This window comes from Anoplophora glabripennis, unplaced genomic scaffold (assembly GCF_000390285.2).
Source record: "Anoplophora glabripennis isolate ALB-LARVAE unplaced genomic scaffold, Agla_2.0 scaffold794, whole genome shotgun sequence".
NCBI lineage: Eukaryota > Metazoa > Arthropoda > Insecta > Coleoptera > Cerambycidae > Anoplophora > Anoplophora glabripennis.
In genome coordinates, this window is record NW_019417297.1 from 136,367 (window position 1) to 159,767 (window position 23,401).

The window sequence follows — 23,401 nt, forward strand, 5'->3', positions numbered from 1 at the left end:
AAATAACTGATAAATAAGTAAAAACTTACCTGGGCATAACCCCGGCACAGGTGCTGTAACAAAGATGCCGACGGCGTCTATGCTTAAGCCGGGGATTAGGTCGGTGATTAAAAGGAAAGAAAGGGATTCTTTCCAGGTAGCCTTAATAAAGGCAGGTAGAATTTGCTCCTTGCACTACACTTTCACAAAACACGTGTGCTCTGGTCGGCTGCCCGCTAGGAACTGAATCAGGGAACAAACCTAGTGAAACAATGCACACATCGTATTTTGCATCAGCTGTTGATGTGCGGTTTATTAATAAGGTTAGTTAACAAATTTCGAACTTTCGGAGCAATCACTGAAATTCTATTGGAGCTAATTACGGAACGCACACACCGGCACGTCACTTCTCTTTCTCTCTCTCTGTGCCTGTCAATGTCAATGGTCTATCACTGTGGCTGTCTCCGTCAGTCGCACAAATTATCAGTCGGCTTCTTTGATCTGGGAATCGAAGATTTTTTTTTAGACGTCTGTGCATCCTAAATTAATATCAAATTTTATCATTCAGTCTGTTAACATAAGTTCACTTAGTCACTTACACTTATTTTATCGTAAAACTAATAGAACACTCCACCAAGATAGAGGTGATAGAGGAAGAGATAAATCATAGAGGGCGCTAGCAATTCTTTCAACTACAAATTTAAACTGTTTTATATACTTCTCTAATCTAGGCTGTTTTACAAGGGTTTTACCATTTCTTTTCGTGGTAGAGATTTCAAGAAAACAGAGATATTTTATGAAATTTAAAGTGGTACTTAGTGAAGTGTTTTATATAGTGCAAGTGTATAACCTTACAAAGTTATTTCAGTGTTTAGTGACAGTAGTGTGTTTGTGCGTCTTCACTGTTAAATTTCTGGTTGAGATTTTAAAAAATAATACTTACTTGTATCTGAAACAGGAAAAGTGAGATTTGAGAATAACTAAAGCCCCCATTTGTTTATGTGCCCAGGACCAACCAACACGTGCAATGGAAAGAGAATGTTTACGGTTGCACAGTTTAAACAGTGAACTGTTTTTATTCAAGTTTTTCCTTTCCTTTCCAAACCCAGATATTTTTTTATTAAAACTGCCAAATATTCAACTTAATTTATTAATTCTATAAAAAGTTACACTAATTTTTAAAGATGTACTAGACACTAGACGGACATCTAGTTTCCCATTCAAGTGTTCTGTTTTTCCAACTTCTTCTTCAAAGACTCCGGCATCTGACCGGACGGCGGTCGCGGCATTCTCATTATAACCTGAAAAACAACCCACATAAGTCCCCTTGCTTCGAATTCAACCTTCCTCAGTGCTTTGCTCGCTCACCTTGAACGCGTCATAGATAAACCACTGCAATCCCGTGAGAGTCCCGATCATGATGATCCTCGGTGTCAGCCCCTTCCACAACCCCGCCATTCCCAACTTCTTGGCCGCCTCTAGGGCCGTGGAGCCCTTCTCTTGGTTCAACTTGCTCACCACTGTATCTGCCGGGTGCGAAATGACCGCGCAGAACACTCCGGCGATATACCCAGCCGCGAACGTCACTAATAACTGCTCGCCTTTGGTACACTCGGCCCTGGGCTTGGGCATCACGTACTTATAGAGAATCTCCACCGTACGCTCAAAGCAGGCGAACTTCGCCATGGTGTAAGGGATCTGCCTCATCCAGAGCGGCACCAGAGCCTTGTAGAAGGCGTTCATACCTGCACAAAGCGTAGAGAATGTTAAATTAGAGAGTGCGACTTCACTCTCGACCCCGAATAACCTTCGTCGGCATACATTTTGGGGACCGCTTCCCTTAACTTGTTGGCGAAACCCGAAGTTGTCTGGATCTTCACTTTTATCGACTCCATGGGCGACAGGGCGATGTCGGCGAAGAACTCGGCGCTGGCTGACGCCGCTAGGTACAACCAGGTGCGGTACAGATAAGCGTACTCCTCTCCAATTAAATTGGCATACCAGACCTGAAAGTAATACAACGATTTTTCCGATTCCGGATCGATACTTAGAAATTCCTTACTTTAAACACTTCGTACAAGCCGAACTTGCAGAGACCTTGGGCGGAATACCCGAATAAAGTGGGTGCCCAGCCCTTGACTAAGCCCTTAGTTCCGTCCTCGCTCAGAGTCACTTTAAATCCGTTCTTTATGTTTTTGTATTTGCCGGGATCGACTTGCATGCGACACTTTACGAGGTCCAGGGGTACAAGCAGTGTGTGGGTCGTTCCGCATGAAATAATACCTTAAATAGACGTTTCGGTAACTGTTACAAGCTCGAAAATGTTATAGGTTTGAATGTGGGTGAGATATAACCTACAAAGTATATATCAAGCCGTAAATGTCATTGCTACTCAAAGTATTACTTTGCACCTACTGTGCCTTGCCTTCTGTCAGTAGGCACTGAGCAATGACATTTAAGATATGACATATGCTTTGTAGGTTATATCTTGCCCACACTCAAACATCTCGCTAGATGGACATCCAAATGGCGTAATCGTTTGTCAGTCGTCTCACCTGAGGCATGAAGCTCACAATNGTGGAGCCCTTCTCTTGGTTCAACTTGCTCACCACTGTATCTGCCGGGTGCGAAATGACCGCGCAGAACACTCCGGCGATATATCCAGCCGCAAACGTCACTAATAACTGCTCGCCTTTGGTACACTCGGCCCTGGGCTTGGGCATCACGTACTTGTAGAGAATCTCCACCGTACGCTCAAAGCAGGCGAACTTCGCCATGGTGTAAGGGATCTGCCTCATCCAGAGGGGCACCAGAGCCTTGTAGAAGGCGTTCATACCTGCACAAAGCGTAGAATGTTAAATTAGAGAGTGCGACTTCACTCTCGACCCCGAATAACCTTCATCGGCATACATTTTGGGGACCGCTTCCCTTAACGTGTTGGCGAAACCCGAAGTTGTCTGGATCTTCACTTTTATCGACTCCATGGGCGACAGAGCGATGTCGGCGAAGAACTCGGCGCTGGCTGACGCCGCTAGGTACAACCAGGTGCGGTACAGATAAGCGTACTCCTCTCCAATTAAATTGGCATACCAGACCTGAAAGTAATACAACGATTTTTCCGATTCCGGATCGATACTTAGAAATTCCTTACTTTAAACACTTCGTACAAGCCGAACTTGCAGAGACCTTGGGCGGAATACCCGAATAAAGTGGGTGCCCAGCCCTTGACTAAGCCCTTAGTTCCGTCCTCGCTCAGAGTCACTTTAAATCCGTTCTTTATGTTTTTGTATTTGCCGGGATCGACTTGCATGCGACACTTTACGAGGTCCAGGGGTACAAGCAGTGTGTGGGTCGTTCCGCATGAAATAATACCTTAAATAGACGTTTCGGTAACTGTTACAAGCTCGAAAATGTTATAGGTTTGAATGTGGGTGAGATATAACCTACAAAGTATATATCAAGCCGTAAATGTCATTGCTACTCAAAGTATTACTTTGCACCTACTGTGCCTTGCCTTCTGTCAGTAGGCACTGAGCAATGACATTTAAGATATGACATATGCTTTGTAGGTTATATCTTGCCCACACTCAAACATCTCGCAAGATGGACATCCAAATGGCGTAATCGTTCGTCAGTCGTCTCACCTGAGGCATGAAGCTCACAATACCACTACTTAAAACTATTAGTTTACCTCCCAGACCGCACAGCAGAAAATACTGGAGCGATCCAAATTCACAACTGTCTCCTTGTGCTACGGAAGCAGCTGCAACTTGACGGCCAGTTACGAGCTCCGTTCGGTTAGCTTCAACGTCAAAGTCTTTCGTGGATGGCCGACATGCAGCTCGAGAAAATAAAATGGAACGATCTAAAAATTGCTTTCGGAAGTATTCAGAGTATAACTTGATTCAAAAACATAATTAGGAGGTGGTTCCTTGGATTATTTTATTTAAGAAAATATAGTTCGTTCAATGAGGGTTTAGTTTTGGATACAGAAAAATATTACAATGCGTAAATATATCTGAAGATGTTTGGTGTGGTCTGAAGAAACTTGGGCTAGTGACATAACGAATTTTGGAAATTAGATAATTTGTTGTCTAATTGTATTTCACTGAAAAAACATGAGATTCTGTTGTAAATACGATTTCAAATAAAATGTCATCATTAAAAGTCGATAAAGAACCATCGGCACATAATTTTAAAAATATCTGTCTAACAAGTGGTTTTAGACGTTATTTACTCCAATTTCCAGAATGAGCTTATATTCTCCATGCCACCGTTGAAGTAATTATTAAATTCGATTAATTTTTATCGTTACTAAGTTAAATTTAAATCACTAACCCAGGATTAATCACAACGTAAACATCTTCAAAGATATTTAGGACAGAAATTGGTATGAACTTTTTTTCTTAGAGTTAAGAATAATCCAAGGAATTACATTTCCAAGTATATGTTTTGTGGCATCATAATTTCTTACACAATTTTCTGCTTGTCATAGAATTATTTTCTTTGCACTGTTCATATTGACTGGGTTTTGATATTGGCCACATTTTCAATTTAATCAAACATCAAACTGATTTGAAATTAAATTGACAATTCAAGTTAGCGCCTACTAGATGATTGCAATTTTTAGCCAAGTTGTTTCACTCATGATCTGAAATCAAAGCATCTGATTGGATGAATTTAAAATTTTGTCATAGTTATTTAAATTCAACCAATCAGACGCTCTTTTCAGGTTCAAAATATGACAATCACGAGCAAAGGAATCGCCCTTTGTATCTTTTATCTACAGTTCATTTGAACTACTCTACTACACAAGTTGATTCTCATTTTGTACTTTTTAGGTATCTAAAGTAAATAAAACAAAACGAACAGTTCCAAACTGTATTAATTGTATCTATATACAATAATCTAGAATAATGGAGGTATATAACTTAAAAATATTAAATCAGGACATGACGAGACCATGTTAAATATGACCGACTATTCTTAAATACTGAATTTAGCGATTTTTTCATGTTGGAAAGTCCATTAAATTAAAACTTAACTCATTTATTGTTTTTGCTGTGCTTGCGCCTCTTGAGCCTCCAACTTCAACCTCAAGGACTCGGGCATGACGCCGGGTGGTGGACGTGGCATACGCATCGCCACCTGGAAAAAAAAACGTTATTGAAAACTTTCACCAAAAAATTACTCCAACGGGTAAAAAACGCTACACACCTTGAACGCGTCGTAGATGAACCACTGCAGGGCGGTAAGCGTACCGATCATGACGATCCTAGGCATCAGCCCCTTCCACAACCCCGCCATTCCCAGCTTCTTGGCGGCCTCGATAGCAGTCGAACCCTTCTCCTGGTTCAACTTGCTGACGACAGTATCGGCGGGGTGGGAAACGATGGCGCAGAATACACCGGCGATGTAACCTGCAGCGAACGTGACGACAAGCTGTTCGGATTTGCTGCAATCTGCCCTCGGTTTAGGCACGACGTATTTATAGAGGAGTTCGACGGTACGCTCGAAGCAAGCGAACTTCATCATGGTGTAGGGGATCTGCCTCATCCAGAGAGGCACCAGGGATTTGTAAAAACCGTTGAGACCTAGAAAACACACCGTTTAACTCAACACACGAAATAAATAGCATTAATTCACCTTCTTCAGCGTATATCTTGGGCCAGGCTTCCCTCAAGGTGTTGGCAAATCCGGGGGTGGTCTGGATTTTCACCTTAGCGGCTTCCATGGGCGAAAGCGCGATGTCAGCGAAGAACTCGGCGGTAGCGGAGGCGGAGAGGTACAACCACGTACGGTACAAGAACGCGTTCTCTTCTCCAATAATATCACTGTATATCACCTGAAGATAACAAATTAGTTCGGCCATGGAAGAAACCAAAGCGCAGACTTACTTTGAAGACCTCGTAAAGTCCAAATTTGCAGAGCCCTTGGGCCGAATAACCAAAGAACGTGGGGGCCCAGCCTTTCGCGAGGCCTCTAGCTCCGTCCTCGCGCAACGTCACTTTGAAACCATTGAAAACGCTCTTATATTTAACCGGGTCGACCTGGATACGGCACTTGACGAGATCCAGAGGTACGACGGCTGTGTGGGTGATACCGCAGGATAAAATACCTTAAAAATGGAATTATTTAGCACAGCACGAATAAAACTGATTTTTTCTTATACCATTACGAATTGGAGTTCAAGGAGTGCTAGGAAAACAGGATTAAGCTTCGGAAAAGGTCAGTTGTAAATATCTTATTCCCTACCTCCAAGTCCGCAAAGCGCAAAGTAGTGTAAAGAAGCGAACTCGCAACTGTCGCCTTCGACGACGGCAGCGGCGGCGATCTGTCGTCCGGCGACGAGAGACTGTACCAGCCCCCTTTGCGGTACCTCACATTTCGACTCAGCTTCTACGGACTTGTTTTCCGGGGCTTGGCAGAAAGTCTTGGAGAAGAACGATGAGAACATGGTGGTGTCGGTGCTACTGTCGTCTGCAAAACAAATTCATAAATGTGTCAATTACGATTTCGTTAATTGATTTATTGGCAGTTAAGACAGTCGTATATCCTAGCGCGAAGGTCGATAATGTGACAGTGACATATGACATAACCTAAAACATGACATAGAAAGGCATGTGACACTTTAACGTGCGTAGGATAATCCAATTTTTTATCGATTTTTCATTGGAAAATGTTAATTCATCGATAGCACCTACAAATTTTGATTGCAATGAACTTTTATCTCACTAACGAGTAGTTATATAACAGATTATTGAAGATGGATTACCAGTAACGAAACAAAGCCGCAAAATTTAAAGTAATACAGCGAAAACCAAGGAAATTGAATACTTTAAAAACTATGTGGCTATTATTGATTTAATTGTAATTCACTTGAATTTACAGAATGTCGGAAAAGTTATCATTAAAGCTGAATTTATTACATAAGCAACATTTATACACGTACTTATAGGAATTCATGATAAAAAGAGTATCAATAATAATTTAACAACGCTTAAAAAGTGGTAAAAACATATAAGTGCTCTGTAACTCATTAAATAATTGAAAAAAGTTGCAAAATTGTAGGACTTACCGTCTTAAAAATGGCCGTCAGCCGCTAGAGGCGTAAGTAAATCGCGACCTGTAAAATATTAACCACTATTCCACGCAGTCCCTTGCGCAACTGGGTGCATTACGAGGGCACGTGGTCAATGTTCAAGGTCCTTCATTATCAAATATTTTAGGTCAAACTTTGTGCTATTGCACGCATGTCTTACAATTGCATTTAACTGAAAGAATTTACCTCTGAAAATCATTTGAATTGTGAGAGGATACGGCTCTAAATTTAATTTTGTTTCGTAACCCATATGTATTGATTATTTTTTAAATTTACCGCCGTTTGTTATTGTCGATAAACTAGCATACATATTTATTAACATCCTTTAAATTACCGCGTTTATTCGTCGCAACAAGTAGGTTTGTATATAAAAATAAACAAATACTTTGAATGAAGAGAACCTAACAGACAGTTTTATGAAATGTAGTTATGTACTGGTGATAATTCTTTGATTTTGCAAATATTTTAAATAATTTGTTTCTATATTTCGCTTCCAATCGGATTTATGCCATACCTGGCTATGAACGCGGTCAACAAATGACATTCGGTATCAAACAAAACGTCACAAAGGTGTCAAAGGTAAATAAAAGATAAAAATGCGTTTTTCTCGATAATTATCTATTAAAATGAAGTTAATTAGTCTCACGCCCTTTAGTACTGTGTCATTGTGTGAATTTAATATAAATAGAAGTAAAAAAACGTTTCAACGAAATGTAGAATTTGTGCTATTACTAATTTTACCATAAATAAAATAAAATCCATCATGGATACAACAACCGCAAGTTACTTCGAGGAAGAGGTCTCGATGACCAATGTGTCGTCGAACCAACACGTCAACCTGGAGAACTTGAAGATGGACTCCAATTTTGCCATGTTGCTCTGCAGCCTGGTATTCGCTGTTTCTTGGGTCATATACATAACATTCTACAACTCCAGGGTGGTGGGCTATATCATAACGAAAATAGTCAACAAGTTTTTTATCAGCGAAGGTTTCTTCAAAATAGGTACGTAGCATCACGAAATATATATTCTTTAACTTACCGTCATTCCCCTAGGTTCCCTAACCATGAACGCTCTCTCCGGTAAAATAATGTTTCGTGACGTGATATACATAACGCAGGACTATGCTGCAAGGGTTCAAGATGGCTACTTGATTTTTCGGTGGTGGAGATCCTACGTTCCAAAAGACGTAAGCGAAGGTAAGGCTATACAAATTCCTTTAGGCTCGTCTTAACGTAGTTACTTTCAGATCTCTCCCATTCTGATACAAGACTGTCTGTAATGCTAAATGGATTCGAACTACATGTATACAATCGTTCCGAGATATACGCACGTCTGGAGAAGGTTTTTGGCCTCGGCTCAAATATATTTCCCAATAACAATTACGATAATAAGGTGGCGGAAGATATTGAAAGGTTAGTAATATACTGTTATTGCGTAAGGGTTTCTGCACATTTTTTTTAGGGCCGAAAATGAAACTCAGGCCGTACAGAAAAAGTCGGGAAAGAAGCAGAAACCTGAAGCAGCTATGGCCAAAACGTGGCGGGACCTGATTCCGGTTATCAAATGTGATATTTCTTCTGTAAGTTGTACATGCTAAAAAATGATTGAATTACCCAAAATTTATTGTAGAGTCGTCTAGTCTTTGGCAACCGACTCATACCAACGACTTTGAGTATTACTTTTGAGGAGTCGCACTTTGTTTATTCTACGAAACCCGCCGTTTGCACTCTAGATAGATTCATGCACTTTGTGAAATGCAAAGCTGAGAACGTTAAGGTTATGCTTGCACCCAGCCCGAAATATACAGGTGAAACTCGATCATAGATTTGTTCCTTAATATATGTACGATTTTTTGCGTTAGGTATGCTCGATGACCCTCCAAGGTACATGGGTGAAGGTTTTGTGCTGATGTCTTCGAACGACTTGGAATTATACTTTTATATGGACGAACCAGGTATCGTACACGGAAAAAATCACTTTAAAACTTGACTTAATGTACGTGAATTGTTTCTCATAGGGGTGGTACCAGAAGAACCGGTTCTGATAACTCTAGCCAACGGAGATATCGTGGAATCCAGTGCTCCGCAGTGGGGCGTTGACATAAAATGCGGGAAAGGTAACTCGGAATTGTCGGAATAAATTTTACGTTGATTCTTGCTTCGTTTTTTAGGTACAGATTTCAGTTACGGGCCATGGGCGGACCGCCAGAGGGAACACTTGTTCAAATTCTTCTACCCGCAAGACTACCTGCCCATGGAGATCACGAAGCCGCCGAAACCGGGCGAGAAGAGGCAGATGCAGTCGTTTGACGTACGTCTCCTCATGCAAAACGAAGCCACTATAGACATCCTCTTCACGAAGGACAAAGAAACGAACGCGGTTCACGTCAATGTGGGCGCCGGGAGTTATCTGGAGATTACTATACCGTGGACAACGTTGCAGGACGGGTACACCACCAAAATCAACGGGCAGCTGTTGCACCTTGAAGCGACCACTAGTCTGCAGTTCAGGGACTTTGTCGAGAGCGAGACTTTGGAATTCTGCATCCTCTGCCACTATCCGCTGGTGTGGAATGATCACCAGCTTTGGGAGGTTAACCTGACGGGTTGCAAGGCTACCGTCAATTTGATTTTTTTCCACAAGTGGTTTTTTACAGGTAAGAATTGACTTTTTATGTAAAAAAAATTTATACCGAGTGTAAGTTTGAGTGGGGGTCATGTTTAAATTAGGCCTGTGTGCTGCCCAGTGACGGCGTAGACAAGAATTTAAGTTCAGTTTAAAAATCTATTTATTTTAATTAAAAAAATAATTACTCCCACTTAAAGTTACGCTCTATATGAGACGCAGCAGCAGTTGAAGCACCGTTTTTGTGTTTCCGAAGACCTGATCAACGATTGGGCCTCCAAACAACGTCCCGATTTGATGCACTTCGTCCCCTACACCTGGCGATTCGGGTTAACACTGAAACACTGTGAGCTCCTCACTCTAGTCAACCAGTACAACTGGATCGATTGCAGCAGCGTCGGCCAACGTAACAGACTCGAAAACACTCAGCTGGCGTTGTGCGCTCATTTTTTGCATCTATCTTTCGACCTTCCCTTCGACGAGTTCCTACCGGATACGGTTCCCGTCAATTTGTCCATACAGGTACGCTTTTTCTTCTAAGGCGAAAAAACGAGATTAATAACCGTTTTTTTTTGAAGGGGGAGAGTATAGACTTAAGTTTGTTTATTCCGGAGTTCCACACGAGCCGTAACATCGTCCTGGCTCTAGAGAAATACGCCAAAGTACTATCTAAAGACGGTTCCACTACCAAGAAGACCGAGGTCATACCGAAATGGCGTAACGTTTGTCAAAATAGGTAACGAGTCGCGTAAACTCTCTTACCGTTACTAGAATTTGTACGTTTCAGCGCCGGATGGGTGGACTTCTGGTGGGTGCCGATAGGCGCCATAAACATCGTGTACACTTACCACCCCTGCCCTCCGTTGGGTCCTAAACCGCAAGCGGACATCTCCACGCCCGTCAAGGAGGAAATACTCCTGTCCCCCATGCGCTTCCCCCACCAGAGGAAGAACCGGAAACGTTCGCCCGACGGCACCCAAAAATTCGACCCGACCAGTTTAAAATCGGACATGGTCAGTGTCGAGCTGGAGATAGGACCGTCGGTCATCCTGCTGTACGGCACTGCTCTGAAGAACTTTATGAATTTTAAGGTAACGGGTATCGTATCTGTCGGTAACGACACGCGGCAATTATTTGTTCGTTTTAGGAAAATATATTCGGGGAAGATCAAGTCTTCACGGACTTGCAGCATACCACGACGACGGAGAGCAGCACGACTTCCGAAATTAAATCTGACGACAGTTCCGCCAACATTCCTTTAGAGTTAAGAGACGATTTCGACCATCGGTATTACAGGCCTCTGGAAGTGGACGTTTCCATTATCATGCACGACGTCCAAGCGCATTTGCTCAAGGTTAGAACAAAATTTTAATAAAAACATTTCCTTCACCATTTTTTTTTTTTTTTAATAGAATTGTACAGAGAAGGATCCGCCGTGCCCGGTGATTCTAGTCGAGAGAGTCGGCTTCGAAATGAAGAAAAGGTACGACCAAACCGAACTTCAACTGTTGTTAAGCCCTGCAGTGCTTCTGGTGTCCGACAACGTGAACCGTTCATCGCGCGACAAGCATTTGAACCAAGGAAAACTCTCTCTGTCGGCCCTTCAAGTAATCCGATGACCAATTTCCATTTTTTACACGTTAACCTGTTTAAAATTTTACAGATACGGGGCCACGCCATGTTCTCCGACGTCGGACAATCCCTGGATCAAGACACCGTCGAGTACGCTTGGCTCGTGGAGATCCAACTGGGCAAACTGAGCGGGAAACTGACCACGCCACAGTTGTACTCCATCCTAGCTTGCCTGGAGACCTTGATCCTGCTCCTAGGAGACGAAGAAAACGAACTGAACTCTCCGAAGGACGATATTCTCTTGAGCCAACCCGTTACGAAGAAAAAAAGCACCCAATCCACCCAGAACGTGCACGTCCAGCACGTGCAGCAAGCCATACAGCAATTGTTACAGCCGAAGAACACCGCCAACGTATCGAGTAAGTCTGGACAGTCTGCCGGCGTCTCCAACAGCCAGAAGCAAAATACGAAGAATAACCTGGAGAAGAAGAAGGAGGAGGACAAGAAGGGTTCTATAAGGAGCACCGTGCCCCCAGACGAGAACCCCGAGGTGTTCAACGAACACAAACTGAAGTACAAGTTGTGCCGCGTGGCCGTCGACGCCATCGATTTCTGGCTCGTCGAATCGGGCGCCGCCCTACAATTTTGGGTGTCGCCGATACGCCTGGCGAGCTGCAACCTGCACGGCAAACAAGTCAGTTCCGGCCTGAGCTGCATCATCTACAGCATGTCGCTGAGGCAGCTGCTGTGGCATCCCCACAAGTACAACCACTCCAAGTAAGCCCCCGTTTCGGTCGAGTTCCTCTTTAAAAATCGAAACTTTCAGGGTGAACATGGACAACACCGACTTCTGGCTGGAGGTGGGCGCCGTCAATTTCGGCCCGCTCATCGTAGAGTCCGCAATATCGCCCGACACGAAGGACCCGAACCTGCACGCCCTCCAGCAGAAGTTCCTGAAGATGCACGACGACAAGCTGAGGAAACTGTGGTTCCTGTGGCCGGAAATGAACAAAACGACGGGGAAGTGCGGCTGTACCGGTGGCTGCGTCTTTTTCGGCAGCAACAAGAACGGCACCAGGTTTTTCAAACCCAGCAAGAAGGACCTGGAGGAGGGGGTGAACATCGCGGCGTTCCGGTGAATAATTTCGCTTAATTTAGTTTTTTAGTGAGTTACATTTGATTTTTTTAGAATAAATGAAGCGGGAAGAGACCCGGGCTTCGGGCAGAGCGTTCTACACGAGGGCATGTTGATTTTCCGCACGCCTCCGTACATCGTGAACGAAATCACCCTCCAGGACACCCTAACCAGGTCCAAACCCTCCAAAAAGGTCTGCGAGAGCCCCAAGGTGGTTCCCTTGGAACGAGACATATCTTTGGACAAGGAGCCCCACGTTTACACCAGTCCCAACGGGCTCGGTGACAGAAAAGTCAGCAGGAGGTTCTCTTCGACCTCGATTAAGTAAGCGGAAGCCCAGAGGTAAAGAAATTTTTAATTACATTCATTTTTTTTGTGACGTAGAAGTTCCCTGATGAAGGAAGTGCCGTACTCAAGGCTGATCGAAACGAGCCCGGCGAACCTGCCGGCGAAGCTGGACAGCGACTCGAAACTGCAGTGCGAGAAGAGTAAACTAGCAGTAAGTGGTAAAGGTTCAGAGCCTCTGCCTAAAAATAGCGTTTCAGATTCAAAATTAGCTGTAGATTATTTTAACGCACCAATCGTAGACGTCAAGGAGCCATACGCTTTAACGCAGAGTGTAAGTTGCATTCGCCGCATTACCCAGTCACACCTCGCATCGCGGCGGTCCCCGTAACGCGACGTTTAAAATAAAACTTTTTACCAGGGCCCCAGCAGCGATATGTCGACGTCGCCACAGCCGACCCTGAAAGGCTTCAACGTTTCCGAGTCGCACCATTCCCTAGGCGGGAGGATCAGTTCCGACGAGAAGCTACAGAAGGAGGTGCAACGCACCACCTCCATGTCCAGCGAGAACCATTCCGAAGCCTTCTACTCCGCCGACGAGGACATGAACTTGAATTCGAGGAGTTCCAGCCTTAGGAACTCGATTCTAAGCTCGGGAGACACGTTCGTGAAGCAAGACAGCAGCAGCGTTCCGCCCCAAAGGTACGTTTTTTCTTTGAAACGGCGAAAAACGGTAAACTCTGGTCTTACAGGAAGAAATTTTCAAGTGAGCTGAGCATCGTGACGGACCGGAACGGCGTGCACCCTTACAGGGGCCTGGGGCCTTTACCGGCGCCCAGTTCCGCGCCTGAGACTCACATAACGCGACTATCGTCGCACAGGAGCGATCACGAGATACACACGCCCGAGCACAGGAGTTTCACGGTGGGTAAACCGGTAAGGGTTCGACTCTTTCACCTTACGATCCCCTTTATAAACTTATTCTAGTCGGACGACCAGCAACGCACCGTTCAGGGCCTCGTGACGCCGCACCGTTACCATCCGGCACGTTCCGTCAGCCCGAAAATAATACCGAGCACGCCCACGGCGGCCGAGCTTAATATTAACCACGAAAGCAGCGTCTTGAACGATACTCTGGACGACTCGTCCGACAGTTACAGTAACACGAGCTATGTTTCGGCCGTCGGCAGCCAAGAGGACTTCACGTTGGTCGACTTGCACATGCAGGTGAACAGACTGATCGTCGATTCCCCGATGTTGATGTCCAGCTACGTCACGCACCTCAGTCAGGTCAGGTGCAACAATTGGGGCAGCATGGGGCAGGGCGACCAGTTTTCGCAGCCCTTGTTCGAGAAGAACCAGGAGGACAAGCTGGTTTACGTCGGTAAGTAACTATTCTTTTGTACCGAAATACTAGATAGTTTATTGTATTCCTTGAATATAAATTGTAATGTGCTGTTCGTTTCGCATAGTGTTCCAATAATATGTTCCACTTATTAGCAATGCCTGTTTCTCTTTTTTGATTGTGTATGAATAAGACACGGCGAAGACAGCATTGTTTGACTTCTTGAAATCCCGTAATGTGTCAGTTTCCAGCTGATGCGTGTCGCTTCTTGTCATAAGCGTAAAAGTTACTATTTCCACATTTTAATTATTGCAGTGAGTGTTATTTAAAAATTCGTGGCCATTTCGATAATAATAAAGATAGCTGTAAATGAATTTTGAGACCAAGAAATAAAGGTGAAAAGTCATGGAGAGCTCGTAAAAATTACTGGGCATGATTTTATTGTTGAAAAGTCTTCGGAATGATAGTACAAAAGGCGTCTCATCAAATGGGTCATGAAAAAGTATAGCTTCGTTGTTTTTTTATCAACAAATAGGTCAAAAATTTGTCAATTTTTGTTCTACGCATTATTGTAAAAAAACTATTAATCTTAGCAAAAAAGTTCAACAGACGATTTGATCTAGAGAAACTCATCTTTAAAATGAGACTTTATAAGTTAAAATTGCTTTATAAACAAAAAATTTATTGCAAAATTAAACGGAAAAAGTGCTTTTTTTAATTGTTTATAACTTTTTAAATAATTAATAAAATCTTACCAAACTTTCCCAAAATGTGAGTTGTTATATCTTTAAGAGATATGTAAAAGATGGACTCGATCGGTCAAATAGTTTTTGCAAAATTCCATTTATTTATCCCATTTTTGCAAAAAAGGCCCATTTTCAAATGACTGTTCCGGAGGCAGGGTTATGATTAAAACATTCTTTTTGGGCTCGTTTTCTCCGTAGGGACACCAAGTATCCTCTAGTTAAAAAAAATTAATTTTTTTTCAAATTTAGTTGTATACAATTGTTACCAAATAGAAGGTACCTTTTTCCCTGATAAACAAATAAAATAACTCTGCGGTTTTTAACTTTTGAAAGTAGTTATATACACCATTCGAAAGCTCGTAATAAAACCTACAAATTGAAAAAAAAAATTTCCGACAAATAGCTCCGGAGTTAGCATTTTTTTTTTTAAATCACAGAGCAATTTGTTATAGACATTAAGACCTGAAATTTTAACATTTTGTAAATGAAGGTTTAAACTTTATGCCCTGTTAATTTTAATTGAATTTGCCCATAATTGATCAATCCAGAGCCCGTCAAAGTAAGGGTACGCGGCAGTAGCCCTTCGGGGAGTGGTGGTGGGGGGACCCTCTCAACCAGGAAAAAACTGACAATGTCAAATTTGTACCATATTTTTTTTAATAGCTCGGGGTAGCTCGACGAAAAAATTACTTCTGGATTATTTCTACCATTGTAAAACCACCCTCTACCCCCCTAAAAATGAATTTTTTACATTTTTTTTTATTTGAAATGTTTTAGACAATAGTTCTCAATAAAAAAATGTTGTCAAAATTATTTGAACCCTTCAAAATTAATTTAACCCCCAGAACCCCCAAATTGAATTTGAAATTTATAATGAATTATTGTAAAAAAAAATTTCTACTGTCAGTATCTATGGAAATATTTTATATATTTTTATACTAAGTAATTATAAAAAAATATATTAATTATAATTTTACAAAATAATTAATCCTTTTTCATGGCCCATTTGATGAGACACCTCTTGTATAATTATCATTCCCAAGACTTTCCAAGAATAAAATCACGCCCAGTAATNAAACACCACAGATAACAAGTAAACACTATCACAACGACGATTGCAAAATCTGATTTCAGTATTCGGAGTCGCTGAGGCCACGTGGCTCTCCACGCGTATTGCGAATGACGCTAGAGACTACAGTTGTCCAGCTATGTAGTGGTTGAATATACTATAATTTCAATAATTTTTTTCTCGGAAACTAAGGATTTTACAAAAAATTTTTTCACGATATTGACTCCATTTCTCATGCCGCATCTATTCCCAAATTTTTTTGGATAAGTTGTGAATCGCCCTGTATAAAATATTTCCATAGATAGTGACAGTAGAAATTTTTTTTACAATTCATTATAAATTTCAACTTCAATTTGGGGGTTGAGGGGATTAACTTAATTTTGACATTTTTTTATTGAGAACTATTGTCTAAAATATTTCAAATACAAGGGTAGAAATAATCCAGAAGTAATTTGTTCGTCGAGCTGCCACAAATTAAAATAAAAAAAAGGTTCTACGTTACATAGAAGCTGAGATATTACAAATTTGACATTGTCAGTCTTTTGTTTATAACCAATTGTTCTGTGATTTTGTTTATTAGGGAAAAAAGTGCCTTCTATTTGGTAATAATTATATACAACTAAATTTGAAAAAATTATATTTCTTTTTAACTAGAGGATACTTGGTGTTCCTTCGAAGGAAATGAGCCCAAAAAGAATGTTTTAATCATAACCCTGCCCCCGGAGTAGTCATTTGAAAATGGGCCTTTTTCCAGAAATGGGATAAATAAATGGAATTTTGCAAAAACTATTTGACCGATCGTGCCCATCTTTTGCACATCTCTTAAGAATATAAAAACTCACATTTTGGGAAAGTTTGATAAGATTTTATCAATTAGTAAAAAAGTTATTAACAATTAAGGAAAAAACACTTTTTCCGTTTCATTTTGCAATAACTTTTTTGTTTATAAAGCAATTTTAACTTATAAAGTCTCATTTTAAAGACGAGTTTCTCTAGATCAAATCGTCTGTCGAACTTTTTTGCTAAGATTAATAGCATTTTTACAATAACGCGTAGAACGAAAAATTACGAAATTTTGACCTATTTGTCAATTTAAAAAACAATGACGCTATACTTTTTCCATGACCCATTTGATGAGACGCCTTTTGTATTATCATTCCCAAGACTTTCCAACAATAAAATCACGCCCAGTAATTAATAAATTCCAAATTGTTTCCTTTCCTGGTCTATTTAACGGATCGAGTAAAGCACATGAGAATGACGTAAAATACGCCGCGTGACTGCTTACTGTTTTCAATAACGAGTGGATTAAGATTTTTTTGCTAATTCCTGCTACAGGAGCCAGGTTTGTGCCTCATACGGAAACGCTCGTCGACGGGATAACTTCTCTTAAAATGGTATCGAAATCGGACGCGATGGGCAACAACAAGACGCCTACTTCTCCATACATGTACGTTTGGGACCAGGAGGACGTTGAGAATGAGTCCGGGTCTTTTCAAGAGGAGGAACTGTTGAGCGGACAGAGCGAGGCTGGGTCTAGGACTATCGTGATTGTGAAACTTAAGGGTGATTTGGACGTTATGATCAGCCCGTTACTCCTGGAAACCCTACAAAGGTACGGAATTGTCGATTGTAATAAATTTTTTTGTAAGACGTGAAAAAATTTTACTTATTTTAGATTCGTCGATGCTTTAACGCCAACCGTGGCAAATCTCCACCCGTTAACCGTCATAAACCACATCCACACCTCCTGCATTGGGCAAATCGAATCGGCAAACATACTGAAAACCACGGAAAACGTTGCTAAGCTGTGCCAGGCGCCTACCGCAGACGGTAAAGTCAAGGACATCGGAATCTACGAGGAAACGGTAAAAACCCAACTGCAAGCGGCCATATTTCTCCCGAAAGTAAGAAAATTCCGTAGCGCTCGCCACGAAAATCATAAAAATAATCGTTTTCAGGTTAACGTCACTCTCCTCCAAGTATCGATCGTGGAAGAAATCATCTCCTTCTCGGCGTTGGACAACATCAAAGACCTAACTTGCGTGTCGCTGTTTTCCGTTTGCTTCGATAACGTCACGGCTAAGCTGCACTGCGACAAACAAGCGAAAGAAGTCCTACAGAAATTCCTACGTCCGGCGGTCGTTCGTAGCGGCAGCAAGAAGGGGGGCAACAAGGCCAAGCTGCTGCTCGGTCTCCAGACCAACACCAACTCGGACGTGATACAGGGCGAGCCCGTCTTCATAGAAAGTTGCGAGAAACAGCAGCAGCAGCTCGTCATCTGCTTGAACATAGGCAAGGCGCACGCCCAGTTGAGACGGCTGAGGAACGAGAGCTCGCTCTTGGACGACGCCGTCATAACCGCCATCCCCACGTATAAATCCAAGGTGTTGTTCACCCCCACGAAGGTCAAAACGTTGCACAGGGGCGTCGAGTACTATTTGCAGCCCTCGTCGAGCGACAATAACGTAAGTAGTGCCGCGGCGCGTGCCGGCCTCGTGTGTGATTATCTCTTTTTAGGTTTCGCAAAGCGACGAGATAAGCAGCGAGGATAAGCTGGGCTTTATAATGTTTGAGTGCGGCCTGGAAGGCATAACGTTGAAGGTGGTGAAAAAGTCCCAGTTCGAGCACGTGGAATGCGAAGTCGCCACCGATAGCACCCTCTCGGACATCATAAAGTCACACGAGAACCTGGAGAACTCGGAAACGGCGCAATCGGCACACGCCACGCCTAAAATGGCCTATGCGAGGCCTCAGTCCAAGTCGGGTACGAATCAAACTCCGAAATTGGGCGAGAGGGATAAAAAACCGAACGTAGACGAGGAGAACTCCAAACGGGACGCCGAGGGCGCGGCTAGGGAGCACGCCATCATCGCGAAGGATAGCGGCAACGTCTCGTCTTGCATTATCGAGTTCAAGGTGGTGTGGTTCAACTTCGCAGCGCCGCCCAGGGCCCCGATCACCCGTAAAATTGATTACACGAGGTAAAAAAATTATTCTTAATGTACTTTTAAAAAAAAACTACTTTGCAGGCTGGACTGGAACTTGTTGAGTACGGCATCGCCGGCCATCAACGCCTGGATGAACCCCAGCAACCGCTTGGCCATAAGGGTGGTTCACATGGTTCGTACCATGTACAGGAGGTCCACCGCCACGATAGCTTGCCTTATGGCCGAGGCGCTGGAAGGACAAAGGATCACACTTACCAAGGTAAGCGTTTGCCGTTTTTTTAATATTTACGCGAGAATTACTTCGTTTTTTAGAGTCGTTATGGGAAACTCACCCCGTTAGCCCGGACGTTGCAGGAAGACCCCAGTTTGCAACTGTGTTCCATTCTTCAGAAATACTTCTTGGATTGTGACTCAGCGTACGTCGAAATGAACCTCCGGGAGTCCGAGATTCCGCAGTTGTTTACCCTGAGACAGGTAAACGTTTATTTTTAATGACCCGGATCGTGCCTCGTGATCCGCCAAAGTTATTTCGATGAATCGTTTGCGTTTTGTACGACTGATCTCTCGTTTTCGCAATTAGGGGGTCATAGTTTTGAGCAGGCAGTGGAAGAACACGCTGTACACGCCGCTGATGCCGCCACACACCGGCAAATCGAGGATAAAACCAGTGAATGTAACTATCACCGTACCAGACATCCAAGAGGTAAATTCGGTAGTCGATAGTTTTAAAAATGTTTCACGTTTACGCGTTTTTGACTCAGTAAGTTGTTCAAGAAATTGGTTGAGAAATCGTCGCAATTTCATAAATTTGTAACCTTTTTACACGTTCCAATGAGTTGGATTGATATTATGTAATTCAACTAAAGTAGGTCGATGTCAGAGGTCATCGACACTGATATTCAGAAACTAAACACAGTGCTTTCAAAAAATAGTTAGAAATTATCTTTTTAAACTTGAAATTTTGAAAAAATATTTCAATTCCATCAGATTAGTAGTCATTTGTTTATTTATGAACATTCTTCATAATGGTGCTCTACTGCAGATAAAGTTGGTACAACTTTATCGTGCGATTCGTGTAGCTTCTCAAAATATGAATTTATAGCGCCCATAACTCTCGTTGCTCTTGAATTTTTGTTCACTATACCTTTTTTTAATCTTAGGGAGATGATATTCACTGGGTGCTAAATCTGGCGAATAACGCGGCTGGGGAAGCAATTTGAACTTTAATTCCTTGATTTTAGTCATCGCCAAAAACAATCAATACTAAAATTTGTTTAAAAGCTACATATATTTGTCAAAATTGAAGAATGTAGCTAAATTTATTGATATTAAAAAAAATGGTGAAGATCGTCAAAATTCGCAAATAAATTAGAGCGAGTTCTATTGTCCAATTTTTTGGAATGAGCAAATAAAAGTTGGCCAATTTCTTGGTAAATTTATTGGGTCAAGAATTGATAAATTGAAGGTTTTAACTGTTTTTGAAACAAATAATATACGGCACAGAAATTAAGGGATATTAAAAAAATCTCAAAATTTTTGGTGAATTTCAAAGAGCTGTAACTTGGAGGGAAATGGTCGTAGAGAGAATGAAAAAAATAAGGAAATTGAATCTTCAGGTGTCTAGTTTTCAGATCTGCAGTTTAAAATTTTTCAGCATCAGCGGTTTTCGAGTAATCATAAGTAAATCAATGAAAAAAAAAATTGTAAATTTTTAGCTTTTTTTTAAAAAGGCTTATGGATTTAAAAAAATTTTTTCTGGTAATTTCATCATAAGGCTCTTTTAGTTAATTTTATTCTCTTCAATTTGAGCGGTTCCGGTGCCTTGTACGATTATTTGTCGCCAAGTTATCGTCGATGAAAGCAAAAAAAATCATTTTTGACTTTGGCAATCAATTACTAGGGAAATAATGGTTGTACAGAGATTCCAAGCAGGGTTTTGGAAACTGCAAAGTATTCTCTACAAGTCGTAATTATGGGTTTATGATAAAAAAAATTTTTCAAAGTGAAAATGTTGGTTAGAAAAAAGGTAAAAAATTGCATAATTAGGGATATTTAAATAACTTGGCATAACTTTGCAAATAATGTTAAATCTGATAATTTCAAAATGCTGCGATTTTTTTTTCCTAGCGCCCGGAATGTTTAAATATGTCGTTTTGCTGAAAATCAATGTAATGAGTAATTTGTCACTTTTAATTCATTTTTTTTTAAGTTAGAAATGATTTTTTAGTAATAATCCATTTTTCTTCATCAAAAAACGTTCATGATTCTAAAATTTTCAAAATTTTTTTAACGTGTCCACAATTCTCATCTCTACACCGCAAAACGTATGAGAAAGTTTCTTCACGCCAACAATGTGGTAACTCTCAACCATGTTTAGGATATGCTCGGGCGTCGATGAGGACAAGATTATCCGTAATTTCAAAATCATCATCAATTGACCCAGGCTCTTTTACAAAGTTGGCAAGGAATTACGCAACGAGACATCCGATGGTGCATTAATATGCGAGACCGCTTAGAATCGGTGATCAGGAACAGAGACGGCAATACCCGATACTAAATTGTGATCTGCGTCAAATCAACCAAATTTTTTTAGACGTTTGTGAAGCTTGTGGATATGTTTTTTTGATGAAGAAAATATGGATTATTGCTAAAAGAAACATTTTCAGCAAAACGACAAAGAGTGACCGCAAAAAAAGACATTTTTCCGCCTCTTTTTGAGACTTTGACAGAGGCGACAGGGAAAATCCTAAAAATATCCAAAAACTCGTCATGAAAAATGAAAATGAGCATCACTTTCAGTTTTTCGAAAATCACCCCTATTTAGGGGTTGAAAAGACAAAAAAAGTGAACAAATTAAGAATCATCAACAGTTGTAAAACCCCAAATATTTTTATGTTGTTATCAAAATAATATTATGAACGTGAAAATATCTAATTTCGTATTTGTTACGGTCTTGTCCGGATTGAAAATCAACCCTTAATGTCCCTAAAGGGGTGAAATCATCCCCTAAACGCCTAAAAATGCAAAAAATATATTAAAAGTAACAATTTTTTTTCGTGATAATTAAACCGTTAATAACCCAGAATCACTAGATCCGAAGGAAAATACCCCTAAATGAGGGTAAAACCATCCATTTCAACCATCGGTTTCAAAGTGCATAAAATAATTATAATGCATGAAAAAAATAATGTTTCGAAATACATTCATTAGAATAATTTATACAAAAGTATTCCCATACATTATCAATCATTTTCAAAAATAATCATCCCTCTCAAGGGGTAAAATCATCCCCCAAATTGTAAATAATGTGAAAAAATATTATTTTGATATCAACATAGAAATATTTGGAGTTTTACAACTGTTGATGATTCTTAATTGTTCACTATTTTTGTCTTTTGAACCCCTTAATAAAGGTGATTTTCGAAAATTTTCGAAAAACTGAAAGTGCTGCTCATTTTCATTTTTCATGACGAGTTTTTGGATATTTTTTGAATATTTTTAGGATTTTTCCTGTCGCCTCTGTCAAAGTCTCCAAAACAGGCGGATTTTGCGGTCACTTTTTAAACATTCCGGGCACTAAGAAAAAAAAATTGCAGCATTTTGAAATTATCAGTTTCTTTAGGACACTTTGAGGTTGAAAAGTTACAGGCGATATTCTTAGTTTATTCATTACGAGTATTTGCAAATTCATGCCAAGTTATTCAAATATCACTATTTATGCAATTTTTTTTTCTAACCAACATTTTCACTTTGAAAAATTTTTTTTTTATCAAAAACCCATAATTACGACTTGTAGAGAATACTTTGCAGTTTCCAAAACCCTGCTTGGATTCTCTGTACGACCATTATTTCTCGAGTAAGTGATTGCCAAAGTCAAAAATGATTTTTTTGCTTTGATCGGCGATAACTTAGCTACAAATAATCGTACAAGGCTTCGGAACCGCTCAAATTCATGAGAATTAAATGATCTAAAATAGCTTTATGATCAAATTACAAAAAAAATTTTTTAAAGTTCATAGGCCTTTTTAAAAAGAGCAAAAATTTACAATAATTTTTTTTCCGTTGATTTACATATAAACACTCAAAAACTGCTGATGGTAAAAAATTTGAAACTGCAGATCTGAAAACTAGACACTTGAAGCTTCAGTTTCCTTTGTTTTGATTCTTTCTACGACCATTTCCCTCCAAGTTACAGTTCTTTGAAAATCACTCAAAATTTTGATTTTGATAAATTTTTTTTATATCCCTTAATTTTTGTGTCTAGTGTATATATTTTTTTAATAAATAGTTTACGTAACAATGAATCAAACAAAATAATCTCAATATATTAAATTTTAAATTTATTTTAATAAGTTCAATGAGTATAATAGTCCAGTTACTCAGGGTTTTTACCTCCGAGTTCTTTATAACTGAACCGATTGATGTGAAATTTTGACTAGTGAATGTGGGGAATGCCTCAAGGAACAAAACTTATATAGTGCCGAAGTGTGCTTTTGCCCTGGGGGTGGTTCCCACCCTTTCTCGGGGATGGAAACTTTTACGCCCAAAATAACCACAAGAATCGATAGAGGAGTCAATTTTAAGTAACA

General features: G+C 40.8%; 3 protein-coding genes and 1 pseudogene across 3 annotated transcripts in view; 1 reads left to right on the plus strand and 3 right to left on the minus strand.

The window, feature by feature from the left end:
- Positions 1–1,160: 1,160 nt before the first annotated feature.
- On the minus strand, positions 1,161–2,236 carry LOC108911463 (phosphate carrier protein, mitochondrial-like). Its single transcript, XM_023456144.1, has 4 exons — positions 2,042–2,236; positions 1,787–1,985; positions 1,348–1,724; positions 1,161–1,280 (listed from the first exon to the last, which is right to left on the minus strand). Exons 1-4 carry the CDS (start codon positions 2,198–2,200, stop codon positions 1,200–1,202), a joined length of 816 nt encoding a protein of 271 aa, XP_023311912.1. The 5' UTR covers positions 2,201–2,236; the 3' UTR covers positions 1,161–1,199.
- Positions 2,237–2,489: 253 nt separating this feature from the next.
- LOC108911464 lies at positions 2,490–3,856 on the minus strand (annotated as a pseudogene).
- Positions 3,857–4,846: 990 nt separating this feature from the next.
- Positions 4,847–7,159, minus strand: LOC108911465 (phosphate carrier protein, mitochondrial). Its single transcript, XM_018716405.1, has 6 exons — positions 7,058–7,159; positions 6,235–6,459; positions 5,877–6,097; positions 5,626–5,824; positions 5,197–5,573; positions 4,847–5,127 (listed from the first exon to the last, which is right to left on the minus strand). Exons 2-6 carry the CDS (start codon positions 6,434–6,436, stop codon positions 5,029–5,031), a joined length of 1,098 nt encoding a protein of 365 aa, XP_018571921.1. The 5' UTR covers positions 6,437–6,459; positions 7,058–7,159; the 3' UTR covers positions 4,847–5,028.
- Positions 7,160–7,645: 486 nt separating this feature from the next.
- Positions 7,646–23,401, plus strand: part of LOC108911475 (uncharacterized protein KIAA1109) — a 32,582-nt gene continuing 16,826 nt past the window's right edge. Inside the window, exons 1-27 of the mRNA XM_023456147.1 lie at positions 7,646–8,085; positions 8,137–8,280; positions 8,331–8,496; positions 8,546–8,663; positions 8,714–8,891; positions 8,946–9,038; positions 9,102–9,200; positions 9,255–9,740; positions 9,966–10,231; positions 10,288–10,445; positions 10,497–10,800; positions 10,857–11,063; positions 11,122–11,316; positions 11,373–12,058; positions 12,108–12,416; positions 12,471–12,740; positions 12,801–13,035; positions 13,123–13,403; positions 13,454–13,637; positions 13,689–14,085; positions 17,200–17,476; positions 17,540–17,768; positions 17,823–18,329; positions 18,382–18,845; positions 18,894–19,071; positions 19,125–19,286; positions 19,393–19,515. Coding sequence (XP_023311915.1) covers positions 7,845–8,085; positions 8,137–8,280; positions 8,331–8,496; positions 8,546–8,663; positions 8,714–8,891; positions 8,946–9,038; positions 9,102–9,200; positions 9,255–9,740; positions 9,966–10,231; positions 10,288–10,445; positions 10,497–10,800; positions 10,857–11,063; positions 11,122–11,316; positions 11,373–12,058; positions 12,108–12,416; positions 12,471–12,740; positions 12,801–13,035; positions 13,123–13,403; positions 13,454–13,637; positions 13,689–14,085; positions 17,200–17,476; positions 17,540–17,768; positions 17,823–18,329; positions 18,382–18,845; positions 18,894–19,071; positions 19,125–19,286; positions 19,393–19,515 — 6,957 coding nt within the window. The 5' untranslated portion in view covers positions 7,646–7,844. The remainder of the gene's footprint in view (positions 8,086–8,136; positions 8,281–8,330; positions 8,497–8,545; positions 8,664–8,713; positions 8,892–8,945; positions 9,039–9,101; positions 9,201–9,254; positions 9,741–9,965; positions 10,232–10,287; positions 10,446–10,496; positions 10,801–10,856; positions 11,064–11,121; positions 11,317–11,372; positions 12,059–12,107; positions 12,417–12,470; positions 12,741–12,800; positions 13,036–13,122; positions 13,404–13,453; positions 13,638–13,688; positions 14,086–17,199; positions 17,477–17,539; positions 17,769–17,822; positions 18,330–18,381; positions 18,846–18,893; positions 19,072–19,124; positions 19,287–19,392; positions 19,516–23,401) is intronic.

Bases quoted from the DNA above. Each gene is read 5' to 3' on its own strand.
- LOC108911465 (XM_018716405.1), bottom strand. From the start codon at position 6,436: ATGTTCTCATCGTTCTTCTCCAAGACTTTCTGCCAAGCCCCGGAAAAC. The intron at 5,825-5,876 runs GTAAGTCTGCGC...TGTTATCTTCAG, and splicing joins GACTTTACGAGGTCTTCAAA to GTGATATACAGTGATATTAT. The intron at 5,128-5,196 runs GTGTGTAGCGTT...TTTTTTTTCCAG, and splicing joins TCATCTACGACGCGTTCAAG to GTGGCGATGCGTATGCCACG.
- LOC108911463 (XM_023456144.1), bottom strand. From the start codon at position 2,200: ATGCAAGTCGATCCCGGCAAATACAAAAACATAAAGAACGGATTTAAA. The intron at 1,986-2,041 runs GTAAGGAATTTC...TATTACTTTCAG, and splicing joins GCTTGTACGAAGTGTTTAAA to GTCTGGTATGCCAATTTAAT. The intron at 1,725-1,786 runs GTTATTCGGGGT...CGCTTTGTGCAG, and splicing joins CAAAATGTATGCCGACGAAG to GTATGAACGCCTTCTACAAG.